Source organism: Odocoileus virginianus, unplaced genomic scaffold, assembly GCF_023699985.2.
Source record: "Odocoileus virginianus isolate 20LAN1187 ecotype Illinois unplaced genomic scaffold, Ovbor_1.2 Unplaced_Contig_5, whole genome shotgun sequence".
Lineage (NCBI taxonomy): Eukaryota > Metazoa > Chordata > Mammalia > Artiodactyla > Cervidae > Odocoileus > Odocoileus virginianus.
The window spans coordinates 161,847-188,460 of record NW_027224322.1 but is presented as its reverse complement, the minus strand read 5'-3'; the positions used below and the strand labels follow the sequence as shown (position 1 = coordinate 188,460).

Below are 26,614 nucleotides of genomic sequence, written 5' to 3'. Positions count from 1 at the left end.
TGCACATTAGTTACTGGGTGAAGTAATATCATCTCATCCTTGGAGCAGAGTCACTGATGTTCATAATGAAGGCTCTTAGATGATCAAGAATCGTTGACCCTTTAGAATTCTTGTCTTCTCTTTTGCTCCCCTTTGCAATTCTCAGCTCCTGCTCCCCCTAGAGGCTGGTCCTATGTGCTTGCTCCCAGCACCTTCTATGTAGGAGGTGATCTACATGTTCATTAATTAAATGCAGGAATGAACAGCTGAGACTGCTGAGGGATGGGAAGTGTATTGCAAAGCCCTTAAATGTGCTGTTGAATAACATGAGAAACAGAGGAAAGACTTTAAAAGATTTTTATGAGCTCACCATGGAGTTAGTTCGGCTCTTGAATCACTTCCCCAGAGGCCTTGAAAGGTAGAAAGGAGGGCTGCTTCACAGAGTGTATTCCAGTCCTAGCAGAGCTTTATTAAAGTTAGAGACACCGACTTGCAAGTCTGTGGAGGCCCTCGGACCTGATGGTCTAGCAGACCTCCCAGTTTCCTATGCATGTGGCGTAAGTGGACAGAACTGGTCAGTCCCATTGTCCCCGGCTTTAGGACAGGATGCAGAAATAGTGTTTATTTGAAGTTCCCATCCTCTTTGAAACAGTCTAAATGTCGGCACCTGTAAGCACCCGAAAGCATGGGATGGAGACTTTTCTCAATTGAGATCTTCATCAGAAGCACAGATCACAGGAGATTCTCTGAGGAAAAGATCTTGCTCAAGGACGGTCCAACACTGGCCCCAGGGTGGATGCCAGGAGCGGAGCTATTCACTATCGGCAAAGGCCATGAAGCAGGAGTTCTCTATGGAACCCCGACTGGGAATCAGCAACCCAGAAGCAGACAAAAGTAGATTAAAGATAGCATTATGTGGCCACAACCAGAATTCAAGTAGCACAAGAGTGAAATCACAGACTTGTAAAATTATAAAACGTCTTTATTTCAATGACATAGTAACACTTCCATTTGCCTCAAGTTTTGTTGAGGTTTTTGGTCTTTTTTGCACTCAATTATACCTTGTAACAATAATATGAAGTCATGTGATCTCATAAAGTGTCAATAGCATTCATACTGTACATCCCTTTGTAATATTTTACAATGATTTTTATTTAACTTTACAATTATTTTAAAATGTTTCTTCATATAGAAAATATATATTTTGTTTAGGAGGATCAAAACAACAAATGTTCACTAAGAATATACTGAAAAACAACAAATGAAAATATTTATACCAAAATAACCAAAAGTGATTCAACTATTAAAAATATCCTGTTAGACTCTACTCAGCAGTTTGCACAAGGGTCCTTTTGTGTTGCTCTACTGAATAATAATTAGACAAATACAAAGAGAACTAATTTTAAGGTTAAAAAAATAAAATTTCAGAAATTCTCCCTGCCCAAATCCTGCAGTAGGAAATGCAATTACAACATATATCTCTTCCAGAACAAAAAAAGTCTTTGCATAAAATAACTTTGGTACATAATTGGCGCAAAGTCAAAATCTCCTACAAAATAAATTCAGGTATCCTCAAGAATGAGATGGAATAGTATTGGTCCGAGATAAGATACTTGTAAGAGGTAAAGGCAAGTAAGCTATTTGCTATCCCTCATGTGATAAATTATTGTCCTAAGGTGCAAATCTCATGACTCAGTGACCTATACACTGCTTTCCTGTTTATATCTTTTTAAATAAAATACCATACAGGTTATATTATACATATGAAAGTCAAATATGAACGCACATATGTTTAAACGAGACCACTTAAATTATAATGTGGAAATCTCAGGATACTATTTGGTCCTTTCAGTTAGATGCTGATACATTTGGTCAAGAATATGCACATTCATATCAGCTTAAGGCAAAAGCTAAATGTTTGAATTGTGATTTTAAGCAGAAACAAAACAGTATACATCGCTGCCTGATACTTCTGGAATGCTCCCCGTGAGAACTTACTCTGATAACAGAAGAGTCCTCATCAGGGTGATAACTTTAATGATGAAATAGAAATCTACAGGTAACAGTCTATATAGCTTGAAGGAGTAGAAAACCTGGTGGCTGACTGTCCTTCGGTGCATCTATACTGATCTAGAACATTCTCTGAGTCTCTCCCAGTGGACTTGCTGTGCAGTCCTGGCCCCTCCCCAGGACCCTGCCCCGACCTATGACATGGTGCAGTCCTCTTTGTTTCTGCCCTTCCCAGTCCCACCTGTCTTCTCTTCCTTGCTTTCTGAATTAAAGTCCCCCGCCTCATCTGCTGCTGCCAGGCCATTGTTTTCTAGATGAACACTGTCTGAAAACTCTCTGTCTGTCTGATCTAGACTTTCTGACGTCACATGCCCTTCTGTGCCTTCTGTTTGGGAGGCATCGTTAGTGTCCTTTGCAGGACTTCCATCTTCGAGCAGGGCACTGCTGGGCACCTCTATATTTTCTGGACCTGGAGGACCGCTGGGAGCCCTGCCATCTTCCTCAGCCCCATCTTTTACAGCACCTTCGTCTAATTCTTTATTACTGGTGCTTGACGACTGAATCATATTATCTTCAAAATCCAATGTGTCTCCATCAGCCTTAGTGTTTACAGCAGCATCGTCTTGGTTAAGTTTTCCATCCAATTCAATTTTAGGATTTTCTGAACCATCACTATTTTCACTGCCCTCTGCTACACTGTTCTGTTTTGGGGTTTTAGTGACCTCGTTTTGGGCATCTACAACCGGTTTTTCATTAGTGACTTTTCCCTGTTCTTTCACTTCACTTAAATCTGGGTTCTGAAATGTTAACTCTTTCTGAACATCTTTGATCTCTACAGGTGCCGGTGATTTTTTCTTCTTGTTTTTCTTTTTCTTGTTCTTTGTCTTCTTTTGCGACAAATCCAATGCCTCTCCCTGTTGGTCATTCTCCTCATTGGGGTCTTTCACATCCAGGGGTTCACTTTCAGCATCTTCCACCTTCGGGTCCATCAGCTCCTGAGGACTGCTTTCGGCTTCGGGAGAACGAGGGCTGGTTTGGCCCTCTAGCTCAATTGGTTTCAGCTCCCTTAAGTTCCTTCCTTCATCCTCCTCCTCCTCCTTATTCTCCCCACCTGCCTCTGTGCTCTGAACTGGGGCCTCCCTGGGCTCAGATAACTTCTGGTTGGCAAGTTCCTTCTCTACATCCTGCCCTGCGCTGGGGTCTGAGCCCTCCGGGGCATCTACCAGGCATTTTTCATGGTGACTCCCTGGGTCATCACTACCACTTAGAGGACCTGAGGCTGCACTACCCCCCTGCTCCCCCAGCCCCGTGAGCCCTGCCTCTGGCTCAGCCTTTGTGGGGCTCCCACTCTGCTTGCTAGGGTCTGCACTGCTCTCCCGTTCAGCCTCAGAGATCTGCGGAGGAGCAGACTCCTGACATGGTTTTGTGCTCATCTCTCCCAAGGTGGTCTTCGAATCTTCCTGTTTTCCTTTTTCCCGTTCTTCAGCACATTCTTCCCTTTGATTTTCGATATCCAAAGCATTACCACTGCCCCACCCAATCCCAGGATCTGGGATTTCACCAACTAGTTCACTGTTTATGACCTCACTTGACTCAACCTGCTGGGTGTCTGCAGGGAAGGAAGCAGAACTTTCTAGAATTTGGCTTTGAACCTGTTCCTCATTCTTGGAACTGACTAATGTTCCTGGGGAGGGGGCACTGTCTTCAGAGGTTTTCTGGTCCTCGGCATTGTCACCAGGATGTAACACCTCTGTGTCCACACAGTTCTCTCCCGGGTCCTCTTTGTGCTGTCTTTGCTCAGAGTTCTGCAAGATTTCTCTTTTCCCCTCATGCTCCACCATTTCATTTTTCACCTCCACTTCATGGGCTCTTCCTAAAAGACCATTGAGAAAATTGAAGGGACCCCATGATGTGGTTGACCATACAACACAAATTACAGTGTAAACACATGTTCTCTTCCCCAGCCAACCCCGCTCCGAGAGAGAGAGAGCGCCGTCAGACAAGCACGCGGACAGAAGCCTCTGCCAGTTCCGTGTGGCAAAGCGGCCGTCGCGTGAGCAAACGCTGGGTCAGCGGAGGCCACTGCCGCCACGCTGGTGCCATGTGGGGCGCACGGGCTCTCAGAGGGGAACTTTCAACAAACAAGGAAGAGCTCCGCATCAGACAGCCCAGCCGTCCAAGACGAGGGGTTTCAGAATGACTCAAGGCTCGTGGTCCCCGTTCTCATTTCTGGATGCACGAGGGAGCCACGCCTACTCTTCCCGCTGTCAAACTGCACTGCACGTCACCGGCTCTAAGAGCAGCCTTCAGATGGCTTTCAAAAGAAACACTCAGTTCATCTGGAGAAACTCAGCCTCGAGGTCCATCTCAAGGAAGCCACTTTGGAAACCGCTCAGGGAGGTAAGAAGAACTCCACTCTCCGTCCCTAATCCCTGTCTTCCTGGGGAAGCAGCCTGTGCCCTTTACACCTCTGTTCCGTCCCAGAGGGACGGGGTGTGGGGGGCTACAGCAGGAGGCCAATGCCTCTGATCAAGAGACCACTTAATCAAACATAAACCATTCATCAATTAAAGACTTGTGAATGAAAGAATTTGTTACTGCTTGAAATGAAGAATTGCATTTTGGGTTCTCCACACAAACAACACCCCAGTGTAGGCGCTGCCATGTCACTGAAAATCACAGCTTGGTGACTTAGGACCAGCAGTCTCCAGGGAAAATGGACAGACAAGCAGGATTCCATTTACAGTCACCTTTGCTTCATCCCTTAAAAATCTCTGCTATTGTGTCTGTTTTATATTATTTAAATATTACACATAGAAATGGAAAATAAACATACATATTGGGAAGCTCCCACAATTCTTTACTATATATGATCCAAAAATATGTGCATACACAAAATGCATGTTTCTAGTTCTTTAAGTGTGTGTTACACAGCAGCTATCAAGGATTTATAAAATGTATAAGAGCAGCAGAGTGAATTCTAGCTGCTCAGGTAGGAACGTAAAGAGAGGATGGACATTCATCATTTACTTTCTTTCAGTAACTTCAACACGATGAAAAAAGCTGTGGTTCTTGAATAGCCATCAGATAATGAAACATGTTCTGGAAAGGCAGACCTGGGAAGCTGGGCCTACAGCTTTCTCCACTTCCATGGAGAACCTTCCAAATGGGAATGAAAGCCATGGTCCCTGACCTTGTCCCAGCCTCACTATGAAAAGCTGAAACGCAACTGATCACCGGTTGCAAGGGAGGCTTTATTTGCCAGCTACAATTTCAAGCTGTCCATCAGATGCTGACCAAAGCCGAGTATTATGACAAATATTAACTGGTGAATCTACTCAGATATCTGCAAATTGTATAACATATTCCTACTATCTATTGGGTTCCTCAATTTATACTCTTTCAGAAGCAAAAACATGACATACAAGGGAACATCACCTCTGCCAAATGGGCAGACACATTCAGACTCTTATTTATAAGGAAAGCTGTCCACACCGACCACACTCACACCCCAGCGCTCCCTGTCCGTCTACTGTCCACAGGCACCTCAGGCTCTCAGAATGTTTAGCGGTGCACAGGACTCGCAGTATCGGCTTGCAGATACGGTCAGCTAACTCACTGTATAGCCGCTGCTATTCTGCTCTTTGGATAATTCTGTAACAGAGTAAGTCACAATGCCATATTTGGCACATAACTGAGGAAAACCTAATAGAAATGTCAACACTGTCACTGAATTTTGAGATTATTTTCTGTGTATTCACAGTCTCACTGGTAGCTTTGAGAAGCAAAAGAAACATATTCTTAAGCCTTTGGTGGTGAGCAATGAACAGAAGTACACGCCAGACAACACACGTGGGTGGTGGCACCGTGTGGTGAGGAAGTTCCCATGAAGTGACAGAATGCAGGGCATGCCGGGTGATGGTTAATCGATCAGTGATGACCACATCAGCTCTACCAATGCATGGAGGTGGACCAGTGCTGACCGGAAGATGGGAGGGTCAAAGGAAAGCACGAACTTACCGAGGGTCCCGTCCCCTGTCGCCTGGAGGGCATTCAGCTCTTCCTTCGTCATTTTTGTGGAAGTTTGCAAGGCAATGCTGTTCAGAGTGTCTGGCATCTCTCCATTGGTAGCTATTTCTGAATTTAGTATTATTCCATGTTTCTGGGAATAAAAACAGGCTCATCGTAATACTTACTAAGTGATACAGAGTTAAACTTTATTTTATAAATAGTAATTGTAAGAGACCTCACTTTTCCCTAAGCAGAGGAAAACTCTACAGAGATAGAGAATTGCTAGGCTCCACCCCTGCAAATATTCTATCAACACACACAGATCTGGGAAGTCTTCCTCCAAGGGCCCTTCTTTCTTCCATGTTCCCACCCACGTCTTAATGGACTGGTGACAAAATGCTTTCATCCGGCATCCCTTTTTAACTTCAGGTGGCCAGAAAGTGGAACATGAAGCACATAACCATAAAAGGGGTCTTTACCTCTAAAACCCCGGTTGTGTTCTTTAAAAGGAGACACAGAGGTAAAGAAAGAAAATGTACGTGTTCTGAAAGGAAGGGTGAAAGTCAGCTGGAATGTCTGTTGTATTCCAAAGAAATACAGTTTGTGCTCACTTGATAGCTTCCCTTGTGGCTCAGCTGGTAGAGAGTCTGCCTGCAGTGTAGGAGGCCTGGGTTCGATCCCTGGGTTGGGAAGATTCCCTGGAGAAGGGAAAGGCTACCCACTCCAGTATTCTGGCTTGGAGAATTCCATGGACTGTATCCATGGGGTCGCAAAGAGTAGGACACGACTGAGTGACTTTCACACTTTCTTTCACATAGCAAAGCACTTTAAACTCAGCTGCACTTCACAGCGCCAGGATACCCGCTTCACCCCGAACCACCCCCTCCCTCCCGCGCTCCTGCCATCTGCAGCACTTTCTCTTCTGCTTTGGAGGAATCCCCAACCCTCTATCTGTACTCACACCCTGGTGAGGATGAGCTCTGGGACTCTGAGCTCTGAGCTTGCTGGCTTACTGTTCTGACCTTGACCTTTCATTGTAAGTAGCTGACATTGATGCTTCTGTTGGCGATGCAGGAGCCAGTCTGTGGCCACAACCCCTAGACTCAGCACCTCCTCCTACGGTGTCAAGTCCACACATAGCTCTGACCCCCGCTGCTGCCCGCTTGTTTATTTCACTCAGCATCCAGCTGGCAGCAGAAGACCCCTAGACGTGGCCCAGACAGGACACAGAACTTCCTACAGTCCATGAGATCTCCCAGTCTGACCAGTGACACCTATACACTGTCCAGCTAGAAAGGTCCTTACAGTCTAGCCTTGATATATATATATTTATATGAAGCAAAGATCTACTCTAACTTGGAGTAATGTCCTGGAGAATTTACTGATGAGTTTGAGAAAACATTTAGACAGCTTATCAAAACAAATTCTTGGAAATCAGAATTGCCTTCAAGATCAGATATGCTTGTAAACACCGACAGGCAATGGGCATGCCCCCACTGGATGTACAGACTTTACTTGTCTCTCTGGGGTCAGTCAACCCACGATTTGATTTTACTAACGGAACAAAAATCAATGTTATAAAATTAATGAACACCACTATCCACACACACTCATCCCTGAGGATCTTGGAGCTGCTGCTGTTGCCTGTTTTTTTTTTTTTTAAACAGTACTTTGGCTTCGTACCTTTAATTCCTCTTTCAGCATGACTACTTCTTCTCTAAGATCATCTCGTTCACTCCTCACGGAATCAAAGAACTCTTTCTGTCTCTCTAACGCCTGAGTGTGTAGCAGAGCAGAGAGACAGAAGATAGGCACAGGTGAGCAGATGACCTCAGAAGCAGGACTAGGAAGGAGGCTGCTATGAACACTAAGGAAAACGCTGACATCGGCAAGGCATTCAACAGACTACACTTAAAGACACAAACGCAGCGCAAGTGTGAAGCTTTTCATGTAGTTTGCGCCAGCCAAGCAATGTCGCTGTGCATGCTCCCTGAAGAACATCAACATTTTGAAGGATGCTCTCTTTTTCACATCCTGTACTGGCTCAGTCTGTGGTTTCACAGCATCATTAGAGAAGTAACAGAAGCACTGCACCCATTTCAATGACGGGTAAATGGAGATATGCTTATGAACCCCCAGGGACAACTGTTTTATTTAACAGCAATCTGACTATTTTTTTACGTTGATTCCCGGTGTCTGTTGTCACAGATAAGCATAGAGTGTTCCTGAAGCAAGCACAGCGCGCACACAGACATGCACACAAAATCCTCGGGAAGTGTCGGTGAGTGCGTCAGAGTGAAAGCAAGGCGCAGCCTCACAATGTGAAGGCGCCGAGCCTTGCTCCAATGTCTAGAGATGGCCGTGAGTTGCTGTGGTCTGGAAGCTGTCTGGCATCATAGGGCAGAGCCGTTCCTTAGCTAAGTGGGCTCCTCTCTGCCCACCCAGCACTCCTGAATGCAGGTGGACTGCCTCTTTCCTTGGGGAGGGAGACACTGACACCTCCCTGGGGAGACCCGAGGGGGGCTTCGAAGGCCACTGCCCCTGTCACCTTGCAGCTTCCTCAAAGCCCTCTGAGAAGGAGCCCAGGCGGCAGGGCATTCCAAGAGATCTGCACCCCCGTGGACCCACCGGGTGCACGTCCTCAGCCCCCTGATCTCTGTGTGCCTGGCCGCTCACAGGCAGGCCAGGGCCCAGCAGTGCCGACAAAGTGGGAACCTCCCTGGCTGGAAGTCAATTTCCAATCTGGAGTTAATGTCCATTTGGGTGAGTTCGTGCAGTCTCTCTTTTATTCATTTCGTGTCACGTGGGGGAGGGGTCGTGCATGCAAACTCACACAAGGCTTTTTGGCAAACCAAAGAATCTGAAAGCGCTCAATTTGCTAGGCAGACTGCCCACTTGCACAGATGTCAAAGGCTTGGGAGTCCTACCCCTATTTTTTTGTCTTTCCACTCTATTGTTTCCTGAAGATCAGAAATCTCCCTGATATAACTCGCCTGTTTCTGCTGTAGCTGTCGGATTTCCTGAAGAATAAGGACAGATAGAAAGAAAGCAGACACAGGGTTAGATAGGAAGGCACTCTGCAGTGTGGACAGCCCCAGAGCCAGCAAGTGCCCCGGAGATCCCAGCACCAGGTTTGCTCACTGATCCTGAGTTTGTTCTCAGGATGCTCCCAGCTCCCAGTGCAGGAAGAAAACCTGGAGTGAAATTCTCACCAACAGGTGCTACAGTTCTAATCAAGTTAAAAAGGTTAAAAAAAATCTAGCCTGTATTAATTTCCTATTGTCACTGCAACAAATAACCACACGTTCAGTGGCTTAGAATAACACAGGTTTATTTTCTTATAGTTCTAGGGCTCAGAAGTTCAAAAGTCTTGCAGTGGCCCCAAGGTGTGGGCAAGCCTGGGGTCTTTTCTGGAGACCAGGGATGGGGCAGAGCAGGGACAGAATATATTCCCCACTTCCTTTAAGCTCCTAGGGGAGCCCACAGTCTGGCTTGGGGCCCCTCCCTCACATGGCTCTGACCTTCAACCCGTGTTCACGTCTCCTAATCTGCCTTTGACTCTGCTTCCCTCTTACAAGGACTCAGCATCACACTGGGCCCACCTGGACGATACAGGATCGACTCCCATCACAAGGTCCTCAATCACATTTACAAAGTCCTCTTTGCTGTGAAACATGACTTACAGTTCCAGGGATTAGGATGTGGACATCTTAGGGGGCCATTATTCTCTCTGCCACACGTCCTCGAACAAACCCAAAACCACCAAAGAAAGAGAATCTGCTCAAATAAAAGGTGCTGCCTCCTTACGCAGGCATAGAGAATTCGTCTGAAGTCAGTGTCCAAGAAAACTGATTAACTTTGGTAGTAAACTGACAAAATGCTCCCAAGTCACTCACTCACACACACACACACACACACACGAAAAGCTACTCACCTCAAGCATTTCTTCTCTTTGCTTCAGGGCCTCTTTCACTTCAGCAAACTGAAACTGGAGTATACTGTGGGCATGCTTTTCCCTTTCAAATTCCTGTAAAAGAGGAGAGGAACACTCAAGCTGCAGTGGAATCACATTTTTCTGTCCCTCTAGTTCACATTCTTATGATTGATCTTCACCTGCTACTATGTCAACACAGTTTTCAAGGCTTTTTTAATGATAGAAGCCCATTTCTCTGGATTTTCTAGGAGACCCCCCTATGATTTACTATAAAACTAACCCAAGGAGCTGATGCAACTGACAGTAACTCGTGATTTCTTTAAGGTAAGCAGTGCCCTGGAAGGGGTCCCTCTACAGGGTGTCTGCTGAAGTCCACAGGGTTGTCTGGGCTGAAGACCTGGAGGAGGCAGCATTGCAAAAGACTGATAATAAAATTTGTAAAAGGCTGATGATAAAAATAAAAATCATTGCGAATGGTGACTGCAGCCAACAAATTAAAAGATGCTTCCTCCTTGGAAGAAAAGCTATGATAAACCTAGACATCATACTAAAAAGTAGAGACATCACTTTGCCAACAAAGGTCTGTAAGTCAAAGCTCTTGTTTCTCCAGTGGCCACATACGAACATGAGAGGTGGACCATGAGGAAAGCTGCGTGTCGGAGAATTGATGCTTCTGAATTATGGTGCTGGAGAAGACTCTTGAGAGTCCCTTGGCTGAAAGGAGATCAAACCTCTTGACTAAGGAGTTCCATAGTCGATCCTAAAGGGAATAAACCCTAAGTATTCACTGGAAAGACTGATGCTAAAGCTGAAGCTCCAATACTTTGGCCCCCTGATGTAAAGAGCCAAAAAGACTCTGATGGAAAAGACCCTGATGCTTGGAAAGATTGAAGGCAGGAGGAGAAGAGGGTGACAGAAAATGAGATGGTTGGATAGCATCACAGACTCAGTGGAAGGGAGTCTGAGCAAACTCTGGGAGATTGCGAAGGACAGGGAAGCCTGGAGTGCTGCAGTGCACGGGGTCACTAAAGAGTCGGATACAACTTATTGTTTGACTAAACAACAACAGATAATGAAATTATCCCTGATATTGAAATATGCCAGTGAATACTCTTTGGGATAAAAAGGGGGTAAATGTGGTCTACTTTGGCAAGTTTATCTCACTAACAGTAGATAGCCAGCTCTGTACCCTAGAGACAAAACAGGGGCAAGGGGACATAAAGCACTTGTCAACATAAAGCCACTCCCCCATCCGACTCTCCCCTGTATGGAACTCACCCTCACAACTAGGCACACTGCGGCTCTTCTGCCTTCTGCTCAGCTCACTACGGTAGCACAGTCCCTAATGACGGTCTGGTACCCAACCAGCTGCGTGTCCAACTCTTTGGCAGCCCCACCTGTCATGCTCCTCTGTCCATGGGATTTCCCAGGGTTTCAGGGACAGCAGTGGACATCTTCCCTAGATGTGTTACCTGGCTATTCTAGAAGGGACTGGACCTTAGCTCACGTGGCATCCTGAGAACACTCATTTTCTGGAGTTTGGGGGTGACTGGACCCTCCAAACCATGACAAGGGCTATCTGTTGGGTTTTGCTTGGTTTGTGATCCCCACTTTGGGGCAACATTCCAGGGTCACTCCACTTTTCTGGAATTAGATTTGGGGTCTCTTGGTCTACTTCCTGATGCCTAAGTGATGGCATACGAGGAGTATTTAGAATGTGTTACATACTCGTCCATCTGAGTGGGATTCAGAATATGCTCTCTGTTCCTAAATTGTGAATCAGTTTCAAAGGAAGCTTTCATGACATCAGGTCTCATGAAAAGTTTCTCCTTCATTTCAGCATTCAGCTATCAGGGCCTTCATGGACAAAATTCTTCTTTAGCTTCTAACTCAACCACAGCAGTGAAATAAAGAGGCCTTGGAGTTGTTAACAGCACCTTGGGTTTAACTCCTGGGATTTAGAGGATATTTTTGTTGTTTTTTTGTCGCTAAGTCAGGTCTGACTTAGTGACTTTTGCAACCCTATGGACTGTAGCCCACCAGGCTCCTCTGTCCATGGGATTTTCCAGGCAAGAATACTGGAGTGGGTTGCCATTTCCTTCTCCAGGGGATCTTCCTGACCCAGGGATCAAACCCATGTCTCCTGCATTGGCAGGCAGGTTCTTTACAGCTAAGCCACTGGGGAAGTCCTTTAGAGGATATAACCAGTTAGAAAAAAAGATAATGACACTCACAAATTAAATTTTCTATTTGTCTCAGCAACTCTTAGAAACTGGTCATCAGTATTCTAGGATTTGAGAAACCAACTAATTCCTTAAAATATGAAAAACAAGTATTCGTGTTCTCTGTCTCACGAAGAACAGTTAAGTTTGGCCTTGACCAAGTCAACCTGTTGCCATTAATTCCCAAACATGCTTATGCGTTTTGTTAGTGTCATAAATTAACACATTAACTGCAGTGCCTCTTAATGAAAGCCCAAATAAGATTCTCCTCTTTTTTGAGATTGATGAACATGTTTAATTCTTAAATGGAGTAACTGTGTTTTTTTCCAATCAGCAGAAAACAAGTCAATATAATTTCCTCAAAATCCTTGACACTTGTAACTATTTCTCTCTGGTGTTTAGGTAACAAAATAAAAATCGAGAAATAAATATTAACAGGAAAATCTTGAAGCATCTAGTTATGCCTTATCCAAGCATTCTGGGTCTTTTGGAGGCTGGTTTTTCCACGATTATGATTTTACTTTACATGCAAAACACACAATTGTCCTCCTAGTAAAATTGTCTCTAGTTTACATATTGAAATTTTGCATATCAATATATCAAGTATCTCAGCAAAGAGCATGGTATTCTTATTCTTAGATGCTTGAGCTTCCAGGGCAAGTAGAGAATGACTGTTTTATAAAAAACTATACACATACAAATATATACATAAACATGTATATATACATACATATCTATACACATCATATATCAAATATATATATGTACACACACATATTCTGATTCTTAAATATACCATATATAGTCTCCAATCCTTACATATATCATATATATATTCTCCCATCCTAACACATATTAATACATATATATGCATGTATTCTACCATAATTACATATACCATATATATGTGTGTGTATATATATAGTCTCCCACTCTTACATAGACCATTTACAAATATACTCTCTCCTTACATACATCATTTATATATATTCTACCATCCTTATATATACCAAATATATGTATATAAGTTCTTATTGTTGTTTAGTCGCTAAGTCATGTCCAACTCTTTGCAATCCCATGGACTGTAGCCCGCCAGGCTCCTCTGTCCATGGATTTCCCAGGCAAGAATACTGGAGTGGGTTGCCATTCCCTTCTCCAGGGCATCTTCCTGATCCAGAGATCAAACCCCATCTCCTGCATTGCAGGCAGATTCTTTACCACTGAGCCACTAGGAAAGCCCTCTATTTATGTGTGTGTGTGTATACATATATATACATACACTCCAGTATTCTGGCCTGGAGAATTCCATGGACTCTGTATAGCCTGTGGGGTTGCAAAGAGTCGGACACAAGTGAGTGACTTTCACTATCCTTATACATGCACACGCACATACACTCTCCCACCCTTGCCTGTGTCACTGTGTGTATGCTCCCCCACCTTCACACACACCATCACACACACACAGTCACTCCTCCCCACGCGGGGGGCACGCACTTTGCTCTTCTCCTCGTATTGCCGCCTGGACTCGGCCAGCTGCTCTTCTAGCTCCAGCAGCATGTCCTTTAGCGTGTCGACCTGGTACATGAAGTTCGTCTTCTCATTGTCGAGCTGAGCGTTGGAAACCATAGCCTTCTTGTATTTCTCCTCAACTTCTGCTAGTGAGTCCTGCAGAAACCAGGTCAGGTTTTTGAAATTGTAGAAAGAAAACAAAAACACGGATCAGTTCAGCATTTTTTAGCAACACCCCAAAAACTCAACTCTAAATTTACGTTTTATTTCTTAGAGCAAATGAATCAGAAGAAGCAACGCAGCAAGTTTTGATTGCCCAGAAAGTCCTCCTTTTAATTTGCTCAAATTCTCGTGGCTTGGAAAATTAGTTATTAACTGTGTCTAGAGAGGAAAGTAATTTACAGTTCTTAGGACAAGGGGGACCCCGGGTGGAAAGGGCGCTGGTCATAGAGGTGGCAGAGCGCAGCTGTGGGTTCTGAACTGGGCTGGGCTGTTCAACAGGCGCCTGACGCGACTGCTCCAGACACGTGATCAGGACCCGGGACAGCGCCAGTGCGAGGGAGGGGAGGGGCGAGAGAACCCCTGCCACCAGCTGCCCACTGTTCCCATGGCGACTGGGGAACCAGGAGAGGCTTAAGTGCAATTTCACATCTGCAACTCAGAGGGAAACTCAACAAGCTCCTCAGGCCTCCCTGGGCAGGTCCTGGAAAGGCAAACGCTGTTCCTTTGAAAAGACAATGAAGGAAAGAGCCTCCAAAATAAACATGCTCATACCCTGGCAGGGCAGGCCACAGGGTGTAGCAGCGTGTGGGTTCTGGAACACAGACCAGGGGAAGGCGACCCCGGGAGAAGGGCAGGCACTGCTGGGTGGGGCCTGTTGGGCGGTACACGGGGCTCCATGGAGACACTTGCAAACCAGGGGGAAGATTTCAGGTGGGACCTGTGGTTCCTGGGCTGCTTCCCGGGCTCCCTTCTCAGCCCCACCAGGAGCTGAAAGCCAGAATCTTAATCCCCACCCTAAAGAGAGGTCACAAGGCTTCCCAGGGGGTGCTAGTGGTAAAGAACCCTCCTGCAGTGCAGGAGACATACTGAGATGCGGGTTTGATCCCTGGGTCGGGAAGATCCCCTGGAGGAGGGCCTGGCAACCCACTCCAGTATTCTTGCCTGGAGAATCCTGTGGACAGAGGAGCCTGGCGGGCTACAGTCCATGGGGTCACAAAGAGTTGGACATAACTGAAGCGACTTAGCACACACACACGAAGAGAGGTCACAAACAAGCAAGTGACCAGCCATGTCATTTGGCACCCCTGGGATACTGAACTCAGACTGTTTTGGGGGTACTTTCCTGGGAGTTGAAAAGGAAGGCACAGATTTACCCTCTCTCGCTGCCCAGTGAAGTCAGAGAACAGCCCCTGACTCCCCACCTCACCTTCAGGGAGCCTGGCCACTCAATTTCCTGTTGGCACAACGCAGTAACTCCACCTTCTAAAAGTACCGGGTATTTACTCAAATAAATTCAAGATGATATATATTCAGACATTGCTTCCATTAGTAAAATGGCTCAGGATGCAAGTAATTTGTGTGTTTCAAAAGCACAGCAACCCAGAGATAAATCCACGAACCTATGGTCACCTTATCTTCGACAAAGGAGGCAAGGATATACAATGGAAAAAAGACAACCTCTTTAACAAGTGGTGCTGGGAAAACTGGTCAACCACTTGTAAAAGAATGAAACTAGAACACGTTCTAACACCATACACAAAAATAAACTCAAAATGGATTAAAGATCTAAATGTAAGACCAGAAACTATAAAACTCCTAGAGGAGAACATAGGCAAAACACTCTCTGACATAAATCACAGCAGGATCCTCTATGACCCACACCCCAGAATTTTAGAAACAAAAGCAAAAATAAACAAATGGGACCTAATGAAACTTAAAAGCTTTTGCACAACAAAGGATACTATAAGTAAGGTGAAAAGACAGCCCTCAGATTGGGAGAAAATAATAGCAAATGAAGCAACAGACAAAGGATTAATCTCAAATATATACAAGCAACTCCTCCAGCTCAACTCCAGAAAAATAAATGACCCAATCAAAAAATGGGCCAAAGAACTAAACAGACATTTCTCCAAGGAAGACATACGGATGGCAAAAAAACACATGAAAAGATGCTCAACATCACTCATTATCAGAGAAATGCAAATCAAAACCACAATGAGGTACCATTATACACCAGTCAGGCTGGCTGCTATCCAAAAGTCTACAAGCAATAAATGCTGGAGAGGGTGTGGAGAAAAGGGAACCCTCTTACACTGTTGGTGGGAATGCAAATTAGTACAGCCACTATGGAAAACAGTGTGGAGATTCCTTAAAAAGCTGGAAATAGATCTGCCATATGACCCAGCAATACTACTTCTAGGCATACACACTGAGGAAACCAGATCCGAAAGAGACACGTGCACCCCAATGTTCATTGCAGCACTGTTTATAATAGCCAGGTCATGGAAGCAACCTAGATGCCCATCAGCAGATGAATGGATGAGGAAGCTGTGGTACATATACACCATGGAATATTACTCAGCCATCAAAAAGAATTCATTTGAATCAGTTCTAATGAGATGGGTGAAACTGGAACCCATTATACAGAGCAAAGTAAGCCAGAAAGATAAAGACCATTACAGTATACTAACACATATATATGGAATTTAGAAAGATGGTAACGATAACCTTATATGCAAAAAAAGAAAAAAGAGACTCAGATGTATAGAACAGACTTGTGGACTCTGTGGGAGAAGGCGAGGGCGGGATGTTTCAAGAAAACAGCATCGAAACATGTATATCTAGGGTGAAACAGATCACCAGCCCAGGTTGGATGCATGAGACAAGTGCTCAGGCCTGGTGCACTGGGAAGACCCAGAGGGATGGGGTGGAGAGGGAGGTGGGAGGGGGGACCGGGATGGGGAATACATGTAAATCCATGGCTAATTCATTTCAATGTATGACAAAAACCACTGCAATGTTGTAAAGTAATTAGCCTCCAACAAATAAAAATAAATGGAAGAAAAAAAAAAAAAAAGATTGAAGCCTCTTCAGAGCAAGCATGCAATCTGCAGGCTTTCTGGAAGGATTTTAGAGTTAAGTTGGGTTAATTCCATGAGCCCACACTTCCATAAGCTGGTACCTTCATCTCTTTCAATCCCTGCATGTATTTGCCTTCTACATCCTGAATCTGGTCCTTTAACTCATTGAGTTCCTGGGGGAAATGGCAAAAAAGGCAAATGATGTCAAAGGGGAAAAAACAAAAAGGACAGAAACCACAGAGGAGAGGCGGCTCCCTTATTTGAGTAGTCTTAGCAGCATTCTTCTCTTCATCTGTTTAAGTGTTAAAAGAAAAATAAGATGAATTTCAATACTACAAAGATTAAAATTTTTGGTGTGTCTCATATAATGTTTTCACACAACTTTATCAGACGTAGATGTCTTCGTGTATTTTGACACAACTTTTTAAAACAGGCAAACGAGCTTCTGAGAATGGAACAAGTCAATTTGCGTGCTCACATTTAACAGTTCATTCACGCTGTTTTGAGTTCTACTCTGCTACAGAGCAAGATGCTGACGATGGAAACCAGCAAAGCCTTGCCCCGCTGTGATGGAGCGCCAGGACTCTGCCTTCCGGCCTGGTCCACCCCCACCTTCCTCGGGGCCGGTGTCCTACGAGCTGGAGGCTCAGTAAATCCTTGTTGATCAAGGGGATGAGGCTCATGAGCCAAGAGCAGAGACAGTATGACTGCAGCCAACGCTACCTCGAGGCAAGGAAGGATGCCCCAGGCTGCAGGAGGCCAAGGAGGGGTGGCTCAGGGGTGGGGACATTTCAGGAAGAGCAATCGGAAACTGTACTAGAAAGCAGGGGAATTGGAAGGGGTCTGCAGGGCAGGGGGTCCCCCGCTGGCCCTGATGCTCTGGGCTCCCTGGCAAATGACACCCCGCCGTTCAGACAGCAGGAGGGGCGGTGGGTTCTTTCGCAGCCAGCTTTCATTACTAGAAAGTGTTGTCCACAGATGAGGCCAGACCTGACCTGGAAGCACCTCGCTGGCCTTGGCTCTCTCCCCGGTGGACACGAGGTCTGGTGACTCAGCCTTCCCTCGGCCCGGCCTCCTATCCAGACGGGGCGTCCCCAGTTGCTTTGACAAGCAGAGGCCCCTTCTGTGTCACACGCTCCGTGCTGAGACGTCACAGAACAGGGCACACATTCCAGCGGGAGGAGGGAAATCGCTGAAGTGGCAGGACAGGGTTGACTGGAAGCCCATTACAGTGGGGGCGGGAGGGCGCGTTGCAGGCAGAGGGCGGGGGCGCTCCAAGGGCAGGGTGGGACCCTCGGAGGCGCGAAGACTCTGTGTCCAGCACCTTCCAGCGCTGAGGACGGGATGTCTGCGCCTGCCCTGTGTGCAGAGGGGGCTGAGCGCATGGTGAGTGCTCCCGCCCAGGTGTGCCTGGGGAGCTGAGGAATCCCCGCACAGGTGAGCCCCACCAGGGCGGGGAGGTCAGGGGCAGCTCCCTACAGGACACCAGAACTGGGCTGGACCCTGCTGCTACTGGAACACAGAGCTTCGGGGAGCCAGGGAAGACCTAATCGAGAAGAAAGAGCTGGGGTTTTATAAACTCGATCTTGTTTCACTGGAAGACTGCCTTCCACACACGGTTTCCCTGGCTCACACGTTAAGCAGAGAGCCTTACCTTGATCTCCCGGATGGAAGCCTCGGTGTCAATGGAGATGGAGGTGTCCCCACTGCCTCTCCGAGAGGAAGTCCCACCCAGGGAGGCCAGCGTGGCTGCAGACAGGCCGGGCAGGCTGCGAGACCCCTGCGACGTGGCAAAGAGCAAATGGGATTTCAGCCAAAACTACAACTGCTTCTCAGTCTACCAGATGGTTCCTTTACTTGGAGTCAGTCTCCAAATTGGAAAATCTCTGGTGGGTTTATGGCGAGCCACAAAGAGAGGGGCCTCATCTCAAGGGGCCTCATGAATGCTGGAGGTTTGTCTGGATTAACTGTGAGCTCCATGCCTGGGCCCATCATTAAATTCCTTCACTGTTCTGCAAGATTTAATCACATGCTGGGAGGGGACCCCCCAAAGATGATGCTGGCTGGGGAGTCACTCACTAGTCTGCTTCACTCGTGGTGAAATTCTTTACTTAAGATCAAGAAATACATTTTCTGGTCAGTTTCACACATAAATTTTGGGGCCCTCTGGTTTCTACATGACATCATATAAAGTATACAGAAATCCTCTACCTTTTCAGTGAAGTCTTTTTCTGGTCTCTCTTCAACCTGGAGGGGAAAATGGACACATGTTAAATACAGAAACAGATTAAACGGAGAATCTAGATTTAGGGGGAAAGAGAATAATAAAATGAAGCACTGGCTTCTCTCGTGATTCAAACACTCGGTGCCATGAGGCTCTCGGACACTCTTGGTGCCACACGGGTGGCCTGTGGGCAGCTCACTGCGCCTGGCTGAGGTCCGTTGTGTGGTTTTTCAGCTTTCACAGTTTCCACAGGAAGGTGACTTGTGAATGATCTGAATCTGAACAGGTTGATTTGACAGGTTTCTACACTGCGTGCAGAACCAAGTGTAGACCGGATGGCACCAGCCTCATTCACCCACCACAGTAACTGTGATTGGAACGTGAGGATATAACCAGGGCTCCAGGGGCTGGAAGACGCAACCACACAGAGTTTTACTTTCGGCTATATCACTAACCTTGGCCTTCAAGCAAGAGAAAGCGGTGGAGACCACGGCTGCAGTGTTTCTGCTGCTCGTGAGTAACTGAGTCGTGTCCTACTCTGAGCAGCTCTATGGACTGCAGTCCGCCAGGCTCTCTGTCCTTGAATTCTCCAGGCAAGAGTACTGGAGCGCTTTCCCGTTCCCTCCTCTAGGGGACCTTCTCAACCTAGGGACTGAACCCACATCGCCTGTGTCTCTTGCACTGGCAGGCAGGTTCTTTACCAGTGAGCCACCTGGGAAGCCCCTACTATAGAGCACAGGGACTTAAACTATATTCAATATCCTTGGAAAAGAACACGAAAAAGAATATATATATATATATATACGTATAACAATCACTTTTCTGTATAGCAGAAATTAACACAACAGTGTAAATGAACTACACTTCAGTAAAATTTTTTAAAAAACAAGAAAACAAGCTTATAGTTAGCAAACGGGAAATGTGGTGGGTAGGAATGAATTAGGAGGTTGGGATTAACACACACACATACTACTATATAGAAAATGGATGACAAGTGTCTTCTGCATAGTGCAGGGAACTATACTCAGTACCTTATAATAACCTATAAGGGAAAAGAACCTGAAAAAAGATATATATGCATATGTAACTGAATCACTTTGTTGTACAGCAGAAATTAACACAACATTGTAAATCAACTGTACATCAATTAAAGAAAGAAAAGCGGTGCTTTGATTTTTCCTGTAGTCATGTATGGATGTGAGAGCTGGACCATAAAGAAGGCTGAGCACTGAAGAACTGATGCTTTTGAGCTGTGGTGTTGGAGAAGACTCTTGAGAGTCCCTTGGACTGCAAGGAGATCCAACCAGTCCATCCTAAAGGAGATCAGTCCTGGGTGTTCATTGGAGGGACTGATGCTGCAGCGGAAGCTCCAAAACTTTGGCCACAAAGACTCATTAGAAAAGACCCTGATGCTGGGAAAGACTGAAGGCAGGAGGAGAAGGGGATGACAGAGGATGAGATGGTTGGATGGCATCACCGACTCAATGGACATGAGTTTGAGCAAGCTCCGGGAGATGGTGAAGGACAGGGAAGCCTGGGGAGCTGCAGGCCACGGGGTCAGGGAGCGAGTGAACTAGTGTGCGGCCACTGCAGCCCCTCGAGTTGCCACCAGGTGGCAGGCTGTGTGGCGCGGAGGAGGACGTGCCCAGGGGCCTTGGTGGGGCGGGGCACCTCTAACAGCCCCTAAAAGGAACAGACAAGCAAGGAACCCCAGCAGTGAGTTTAGGTTGGCGTAAAGCACAGCACTTTATCTTTGAAAGTAATATACAAAGAAACAGAATAGATGGGCTTTCAAACACCGTCCTGGCTGCTGCACAGTCACCCAGAGGATGCTGTGGGCAATACACACCCCAACATGCCGCAGCCGTGGCAGCACGGGGCCCAGGACAAGCCACGGGACTCCTCGGGTTTTGCCTCCTCGTCCCAGACAGGGCGGCGGCACCACAGATCTCGAAGCCTATTGACCCTCTTGTTCTCACTTACTGAGCAATACTGAACACCTTAGGTGGACGTGGAAATGTCACAGGAACGGGCTTCTGAAATATGCAAATCACAATAGAGTGTATACAAGGGCATCTTTTAAAATCTATGGGAGAGCACAAACATATGGACACCGAGGAAGAAAAGGGGGGTGGGAAGAACTGGGAGACTGAGGCTGGCATGTATTCACCATATACACTGCTCCCCATCACCTCATGGGAAATAGATGGGGAGACAGTGAAAGACTGCATCTTTCTGGGCTCCAACATCACTGCAGATGGTGACTGCAGCCATGAAAATTAAAAGACGCTTACTCCTTGGAAGGAAAGTTATGACCAACCTAGACAGCATATTAAAAAGCAGAGACATTACTTTGTCAACAAAGGTCCATCTGGTCAAGGCTATGGTTTTTCCAGTGGTCATGTATGGATGTGAGAGTTGGACTATAAAGAAAGCTGAGCACCGAAGAATTGATGCTTTTGAACTGTGGTGTTGGAGAAGACTCTTGAGAGTCCCTTGGACTGCAAGGAGATCCAACCAGTCCATCCTAAAGGAGATCAGTCCTGGGTGTTCACTGGAAGGACTGATGCTGAAGCTGAAACTCCAGTACTTTGGCCACCTCATGCAAAGAGTTGACTCATTGGAAAAGACCCTGAAGCTGGGAAAGATTGAGGGCAGGAGGAGAAGGGGACGACAGAGGATGAGATGGTTGGATGGCATCACCGACTTGATGGACATGAGTTTGGGTAGACTCTGGGAGTTGGTGATGGACAGGGAGGTCTGGTGTGCTGCAGTCCACTGGGGTCACAAAGAGTCAGACACGACTGAGCGACTGAACTGAACTGAACTGAACAGTACTGTGTATAAAACAGAGAACTAGTGAGAACCTACTGCTGAGAGCAGAGAGCTCTGCTCAGCGCTTGCTGTGACTAAACAGGAAGGAAATAAAAAAGGAGATGTATGTAGCTGATTCACTCTGCTATACAGCAGAGACTAATACAATACAACACTGTAAAGCAACCGCATTTCAATAACAATTAAAAAAATCTTTGGCAGAAAATCATTCCCGAAAAATTTCTTTTAAACTTTAAATTATGTCAACTATTCCTTCCCTGGCGGCTCAGGCAGTAAAGAATCTGCCTGTAATGCAGGAGACCTGGCTTCCATCCCTGGGTTGGGAAGATCCCCTGGAGAAGGGAATGTCTACCCACTCCAGCATTCTTGCCTGGAGAGTCCCACGGACAGAGGAGCCCAGTAAGCCACAGTCCACACAGTCCCAAAGAGCTGGACATGACTGAGCCACTAACGCTGTCTTTTTCCTTCCAAAAACAAAAGCTTAAAGTAGCACATTAAATATTTTATTAATTCCAACCTTCTAAAATGGTGTCTAATCGAGTTTACTGTTTAGGCTCACTGAAGTACCATGTGTGGTAAGGTTTTAAATTCCAGGTTCGGCATATCACCACCTGACCTGCCCACCTTCCTGGAGACAGAGCCCAGTACGTGGGTGCAGGGAGACCTGAGCCAAGGGTTTGGGGACAAAGGAACTTCTCCTCGTGGTGTCCAGCCCCTAGGCAGGAAACGGGACGACAGACAGAAGCAGGTCCCCACAGCCTCCCTCTCAAGAACCCAATGCACAGCAGTGAACAGTGCTCAGAAGACACCCCTCAAACATAAACAGCACTGGGGCCTACCATTAGACTGGAAACTTCTGGTTTTTAATCCAATAATATTGACCTCATCCGGATGACTCTATTGTATTCATAATTCAAGACCTGTTTTTTCCACCCGGTTCCTGCCCTCACCTCTTTACAAGACTTGAACATGAGTCACTACAGCCTTTTGTTTTCCTGGCTCACAGGGGGCTGAGGTTCCTGCTCAACACTCTTGCTTCTTTGTGAGCACAATGGCACGTGAAGCTGGGCTCCACGCAGGACACCCCGAGGATGCTTCAGAGCCCTGGCAGCTCCACTGGGTCCGCGTGGGACCCCGAGGCGTGGGGGACAGGGCTGCACTGGCCCCTGCAGGCCTGGGTCACCCGGCTCCTGAGTCCAGCTCTCCAGAAGCACCCTCCCCACCCCAGAGCCTGTGCTCTGAGTTCCATACTGCAAGTCGCCCACCCGCTGAGGTCTGCCTTCCCAGCCTGTGCGTCCCTGCCCGGGACAGGTGTATGTATTTCCCCTGCAGTCCTGTGTCTGGAACATTCGATAAAGTCTGGCTGAATGAATAGGCCCCAGCTTGCTCAAGAGGAAGACTCTGGGCTCGTCGGAGAAGGAAACACAGCTTGCCTACAGAATGTGACAGTCGGAGAAGGAAACACAGCTTGCCTACAGAATGTGACAGTGAGCATGAGGTCCAGAAGAGACCGGGCGGGGTCCTCTCTGTGCACTACCCACCCCCCACCCCCCACCCCCGCCTCGAGGCTGGAGCACCAGCAGGTGGGGCACCCTCGGGAGGTGGAGGCATCTCTGTTTTCTCAAAGCGGGACAAGCTGTCACCTCCCCTCACCCTGGTTACTTCTGCTCTTGGATAGCACTCCGCTCGCCCACCCCTCAGGGCACTAGTCTGCTGTCCACACTCAGAGCCACCCGGAGCTGCCCCTGCATGGCCCATGCTTCCTTCTGTCCCCTGCCCTGGCTCATGCCACCCTCCCGGGACCACATTCCTGCTGGATGACAGCTGGGGACACTCCCCATGAGCCATGGTGGACAGCACTCCCACCCCTGGAAAACTTGCCCCAGGAGAAGCACGTTATCAACTGGAATCTCCTGTTTTTATGTTTCAAGCATATCAATTACCAGGTGGAGCTCAGGAAGTCTACATGCCTGGCCAGGTGTCCCCAGCCAGGAATGAGAGCTGTGAACTTTAGCCTGGGTTCCTGGAATCTTTCCTCCCTTCCTGTCCTGCGTCCCTCTGAGAGGCCAGGTGGGGACGATCGGTCACCCCCAGGGTCCTCTCCCTGGGGCCCCGCCTGCCCCCGAGGCTCCTCCCTGCCAGGCAGGAGGGCCAGGGGAGTCTGAGAACAAGTTTCCTGGCCTCTTTCCATTCAACACGGCCAAGTACACCCACTTACACTCTGCCAGTCTCGCAAGCCCAAAATACAAACACCCACCCCTTTCCAGTGCTGGGACCGCCCAGAACTCAGAAAATAGAAACGAGCCGATTCCAAGGAAAAGACTGAGCTCTGGAAGCACAGAGCCAAGGGCTAGCTCAGCTGCATCCTCCGGACTCTCTGCAGAGGCCAAGGGTGCTGCCCATGTTCTGGCCTTCCAGTGGCCAAGAGCCACTGTAACCACATGCCCTGGGGAACCGCCCTGCTCAGCCAGAGTGTCTCTGCCGCCTGAGGGCTTCACACAGAGGCGTCCTCAGCTCTGAGGTCCCCCCCCAACCCCCCGCATCGTGAGGGGCCCAGATGCTGGCCTTTGCTCACTGACTGTGCCAACCTGAGTCAGTGACCTTTATTAACTAGCAGATGACTCAGGGGAGAGCAGAGACCAGAACAATGACCTGTTTGCAGTGAACTGAAGGTTGGTTCAGCTCAGTCAAGTCCCTGGGAGTCTTGCAAAACCAGGGCTCTCAAGGGACCAAAAGGCGGAAGGGCAGGTGTGGTCAGGCCCCACAGTTACAAAGAGATGCCCACCTCTCATTATCAGGCACCAGGGGCACCGGCCCGATGAACGCTCACCTCTCTTGCATCCACTAAACCCAAATTCTGAGTAAACTGTTCTCAGGTTTAGGCAGCAGATGACAGAGGAACTCGTATCTGGTTTCCCTCTCTTGGGGCTTCCCTGGTGGCTCAGTTGGTAAAGAATCCGCCTGCAATGTGGGAGACCCCAGTTTGAGCCCTGGGTTAGGAAGGTCCCCTGGGGAAGGGATAGGTTACCCGCTCCAGTATTCTTGGGATTCCCTGGTGGCTCAGCTGAAAAAGAATCTGCCTGCAGCAAGGGAGACCTGGGTTCGATCTCTGGGTTGAGAAGATCCTCCGGGGAAGGGAAAGGCTACGCACTCCAGTTCTGGCCTGGAGAATTCCGTGGACTGTGTAGTCCATGGGGTCGCAAAGAGTCGGACACGACTGAGCGACTCTCACTTTCACTTTCGGTCTCGGGTCTGGGGAGCCTGACTGAGCTTCTCTTCTGTGGCTTCCTCCTGAAGCCTGAACAAACCCAAAGTGGTCAGACCAGCGCTGTTCACAGCCGCCTGCCCCACCGAGACATGCCGGGCAGGGCACTGGTGCGGAGCCAGGTCTCAGCCTCTTCTGACAACCGTGAAGTTTCATTTTTCCCAAAAGGTGAGCACAAGAGAGTATCACACCCGACGATGAGTGACTCCACATTAGTCATTGTGCAAAATGTGACTCCCGCCAGGTCGAAGGTTTCCGGGCTGTGTGTGTCTGAAACACGTGACTGCGGGCCCGAAGGTGGAGGTGGGCCAGCCCTCGCAGGCGTGGGCTGCTGATCGTGGAGTCCCTAGCTCACAAACGCCGCGCCTCGCTCACGTCTGTCACATCAGGGGAAGCGACCCTCCAGGTCTGACCACTGCACTCACGTGTCACTGAGCAGCTCCAAGTCTGCCTGTCCCGGCCTGATGTGTCCCGGGTGCAGCAATAAGCAGGGGGCTTTGTGCGGTGTCCGTCACCCCACGTTCCCTCTGCCCCACCTCAGCACAGTCAGGACATGGCTTCTATTCCCCTCATGGCTGGGGGGACGGGGGCTCACAGGACTGTGAAGACGGTGGGGGGTGTCTCACAGAGGGGGCGGCCTCCCTGCAGGGGGAATGGGGGGGATGTCTCACTGAGGGGATGGCCTCCCTGCTGGGGGGACCTCCCTGCTGGGGGGACAGGGAGGCATCTCACAGAGGGGGCAGCCTCACTGCTGGGGGGACGGGGGGCTCACAGATGGGGCAGCCTTCATTTCCACAGAGAAACAGGCTCTCCTGTTCTAACACTCCGCTTCCTTATCTGCCTTCTGCTTCTGCACCCTCGATATGCAAACGGCAGAGTGGACATTCCTATCAGGAAAGCGCCCGTACAGCCCAGTGAGGGACGCCTCTGGCCTTGGCTTTGGCAGCAGGCAGAGCCGGGCAGGGGTGGGGGCGCAGAGGTCCTCGACTCAGCAACACAGACTCGGCTGCAAAAGCGACCCTGTGGCCTGCTCCCCCAGGAGCCGCAGACAACCTACATGGGGTGAAGAGCCTCCTGGCCTTCAGAGGCACATCTCGTTTAAAAAACAAAGCAGCAATGCCCACAGGTGCGCCTGGCCAAGCAGGCGACTCACTCCACGTCTCCTGATGACCAGGAAGTCTCCCTAAACTTTAGCCAGCTAACAGCAGGCTTGTGTGAGTGGGCAGAGCCTCAGTCAAGCTCTTGTAGGATGCAGGAGTGAGGAAAGAGGTCAGCTCTGCCCACCTGTGCCTCCTCCGCCCAGGGTCTATCGGGAGGGGCACCTCGAGGTGTGGCTCAGCACGCAGCCCCAGCCCCTGCCCACTGAACGCCCCTCCCCTGGCCACTGTGTCAGCCCCCACCCCACATGTCCCTCGGACAGAACTGGCCTGCCAACTGCTTGTGGTCAAAAGAACAACACAGTTGCCTCCTACAAACCATCAGATGCGGAGACACCGTCTAAAATTCCCAAGACCAGGAGAAACCTGCACGACAGCCAGACTT

General features: G+C 48.1%; 1 protein-coding gene across 29 annotated transcripts in view; it reads right to left on the bottom strand.

The window, feature by feature from the left end:
* Window positions 1-26,614, bottom strand: part of LRRFIP1 (LRR binding FLII interacting protein 1) — a 161,647-nt gene that overhangs the window by 12,179 nt on the left and 122,854 nt on the right. For 17 of the 29 annotated variants that reach the window (XM_070463728.1, XM_070463730.1, XM_070463732.1 and 14 more), the window contains 9 exons: window positions 18,960-18,995; window positions 18,403-18,528; window positions 16,850-16,921; window positions 13,651-13,821; window positions 9,935-10,027; window positions 8,928-9,020; window positions 7,684-7,776; window positions 6,010-6,151; window positions 941-3,862 (listed from right to left, as the gene is read on the bottom strand). In XM_070463728.1, the coding sequence (XP_070319829.1) occupies window positions 2,184-3,862; window positions 6,010-6,151; window positions 7,684-7,776; window positions 8,928-9,020; window positions 9,935-10,027; window positions 13,651-13,821; window positions 16,850-16,921; window positions 18,403-18,528; window positions 18,960-18,995 (2,505 nt within the window). In that variant the 3' untranslated portion in view covers window positions 941-2,183. Of the gene's footprint in view, window positions 1-940; window positions 3,863-6,009; window positions 6,152-7,683; window positions 7,777-8,927; window positions 9,021-9,934; window positions 10,028-13,650; window positions 13,822-16,849; window positions 16,922-18,402; window positions 18,529-18,959; window positions 18,996-26,614 lie in introns of those variants that run through there. The other 12 variants (XM_070463739.1, XM_070463749.1, XM_070463750.1 and 9 more) reach the window with 5 other exon arrangements.